At 61.0% G+C, this 2,247-nt stretch overlaps 1 protein-coding gene across 2 annotated transcripts in view; it reads left to right on the top strand.

Moving 5' to 3' along the window:
* The first annotated feature begins 200 nt into the window (after positions 1-200).
* Positions 201-2,247, top strand: part of RFX2 (regulatory factor X2) — a 38,062-nt gene continuing 36,015 nt past the window's right edge. For both annotated transcript variants that reach the window (XM_004714245.2, XM_004714244.2), the window contains exon 1: positions 201-305. In XM_004714245.2, coding sequence (XP_004714302.1) covers positions 201-305 — 105 coding nt within the window. The remainder of the gene's footprint in view (positions 306-2,247) is intronic.

The following is a 2,247-nucleotide window of genomic DNA, read 5'->3' as shown; positions in this document are numbered from 1 at the left end:
AGGCCTGGCGATCGCTTCCAGAAGTTAGCTCTGGAGAGCGCTACGGAGCCAGTGTACTCTGAGACACACATGGTGCTGGAAGCCCACCCCCTAAGCTCCCGTCCCCAGGCCACACCTGGTCTCCATTGGCTGTTCCTCCGTGGGTGTCCCGGCACGAGCCCATCCGCTCAACCTCTCTCCACCTCTCTCTAGAGCAGAGCATGCAGAACTCAGAGGGCGGATCCGAGTCGCCAGCATCCGTGGCTCTGCGTCCGTCGGCGGCAGCCCCGGGTCCGGGGGCCCAGCCCGTGCCCGCCTCACCACAGGTAACAGCAGCCCCGTCCTGTCGCCCAGGTGCGTGTACTGGCCCCACCGCGCCGGCTCCCGCACTCCTGAGTCACAGGACCTCTCAGTCCCCCTGAAGCGGGAGGACCCTTCCCCCAGGGTGGCTGCTACACAGGCCTTTCTTCCTCTGCTTCCCGTGGTGTCGGCTTCCCGCCCCTCCCTCCCCCAGGAAACGATGGCAGGAACTGCAGAAACCAGTCTGCGGAGTCTAACTCAGTGCGCGTGTGTGTGCATACGTGTATTTATGCGTGTGCAGCATGTGACGCGTGTGTGCCCGTGTGTGCAGATGTCGGCAGTACCCTGGCTCGCCCTCCCAAAGCTCAGGGCTGTTGCTCACACCCATCTGTGTCGTGCCCCTTTGCAATTCCTTCCCTCGGCGCGCTTCTCCCCTCAGCCGTCTTCGTGGGGGTGAACGCCCCCGTGCAGCCCAGAAACACAGAACGTCATCCTCTCTGCTGTGCCCGGTGCCACCTGTAGGTTCCCACCGTCTGGTCCTGCACCAGTCCCCACAACGGTTCATCGGTCCGAGCCCATGGCTGCAGCCCGGCGTCCATCCATCTCCTCGAGGGTCTTCCTCCTTTTCACTGCCCCTCTGCTTTCCCGAGCATGCCCTCCTCCGGGGACTGGTCTCCTGGCCCCTAGGAGCCCGCTGGCAGTGCTTGCTCCACGCACTCGTGTCTGTTCTCTCGGCAGCCCGTGTGCTTTCAATAGTCTTCGCCCACACCGTCATTCAAACGCGTCTTTTCGGGCTATTCTTTATTCGGTGTCCGACTTTCACCTGCGCACCGGGCAAAGAAGCGCATCATAGGTTAAGACCAGATCAGCCAGGGCGCAGGCATGGAAGACCGAGTCTGGGCGCTCAGCCAACAGAAAGGGCGGCGGTTCAAATCCACCCAGCAGGTCCCTGGAGAAAAGGCCTGGCAGGCCACTCTCCAAAAGATCAAAGCCTAGCAAGCCCCGTGGGCCAGTTCCACTATGCCCAGTGTGGCAGCTGTGAGTCAGAGGCAGCTTGTGGGCATCAAACCACCCATGACCCGCAGGCGGGTGACTGGAGCCCCCTGCAGCCCAGCCAGCCGAGCCCATAAAGACCCGGGGGAGCCGCCTCACTAACCGTAGACTAGCCAGGAACTAACTGGGTTAGAAACGGTTCCCTCTGTTCAGTTGCACCCCACTTTCAAACACGACAGCAGGGGGGAGGGGGGAGCATGTCTGGGGTCCCTCTTAGGGTACCAGAGTGAGTGGTCAGACACTGTCTTCCTGCCTGCAAGTACTGAGCCTCTCTGAGCTTGGGGACGCCAGCCCTGTCACCTGCTGCCCCCTAGGGCCTGGGAATGGGTCCCATGTCCCTCTCTAGTAGCCAGCCCAGTACTGCGTGCTCCCCACATGGGTCCTCCCAGCCTGCCATACTCAGCCCACTCCTCGGAGACACTTAGCACTGGGAGTGCTCAGGCTGGCCGGCCAGCTCCTTCCAGAAAGAGGCAGTTGCGGCCTGCTCACCGGGTCCCGAGGGCCCAGCTCAGCCCCACGCCACCGACCGAAACGGCCTGCGTCCTCCCCCACCTCCTCTGGAGCCCCCACCTCCGCGGGAGACGCTGGGATTCTATAAAGGTCTCTGGCACGGAGTTGATTCAGACTTATAATGACCCTAAAGGACAGAGTAGAACTGCCCCTGTGTGGGTTTCCCAGAAGAGTAGAAAGCCTCATCTTTCTCCCGCGGAGTGGCCAGTGCTTTCAAACTGCTGACCTTGGGGTTAGCAGCCCAGCGTGTAACCACATGGATGCACCTTAGTGGTCACTGCACTGGACACAAACACTGGCCGTAGCTATTCCGGCATCCCCTACCATTCCGCTGGAGAATGTAATGCCCCTTCTCTCTGGATTTTTTAAAAAACATTTTATTAGGGGCTCACACAACTGTTATCA

Source organism: Echinops telfairi, unplaced genomic scaffold, assembly GCF_000313985.2.
Source record: "Echinops telfairi isolate 266 unplaced genomic scaffold, ASM31398v2 ScPeMD7_7459;HRSCAF=8497, whole genome shotgun sequence".
In the NCBI taxonomy this organism is placed as follows: Eukaryota; Metazoa; Chordata; class Mammalia; order Afrosoricida; family Tenrecidae; genus Echinops; species Echinops telfairi.
The sequence above is the reverse complement of the archived record's forward strand: the minus strand, read 5'-3'. Positions and strand labels throughout refer to the sequence as shown.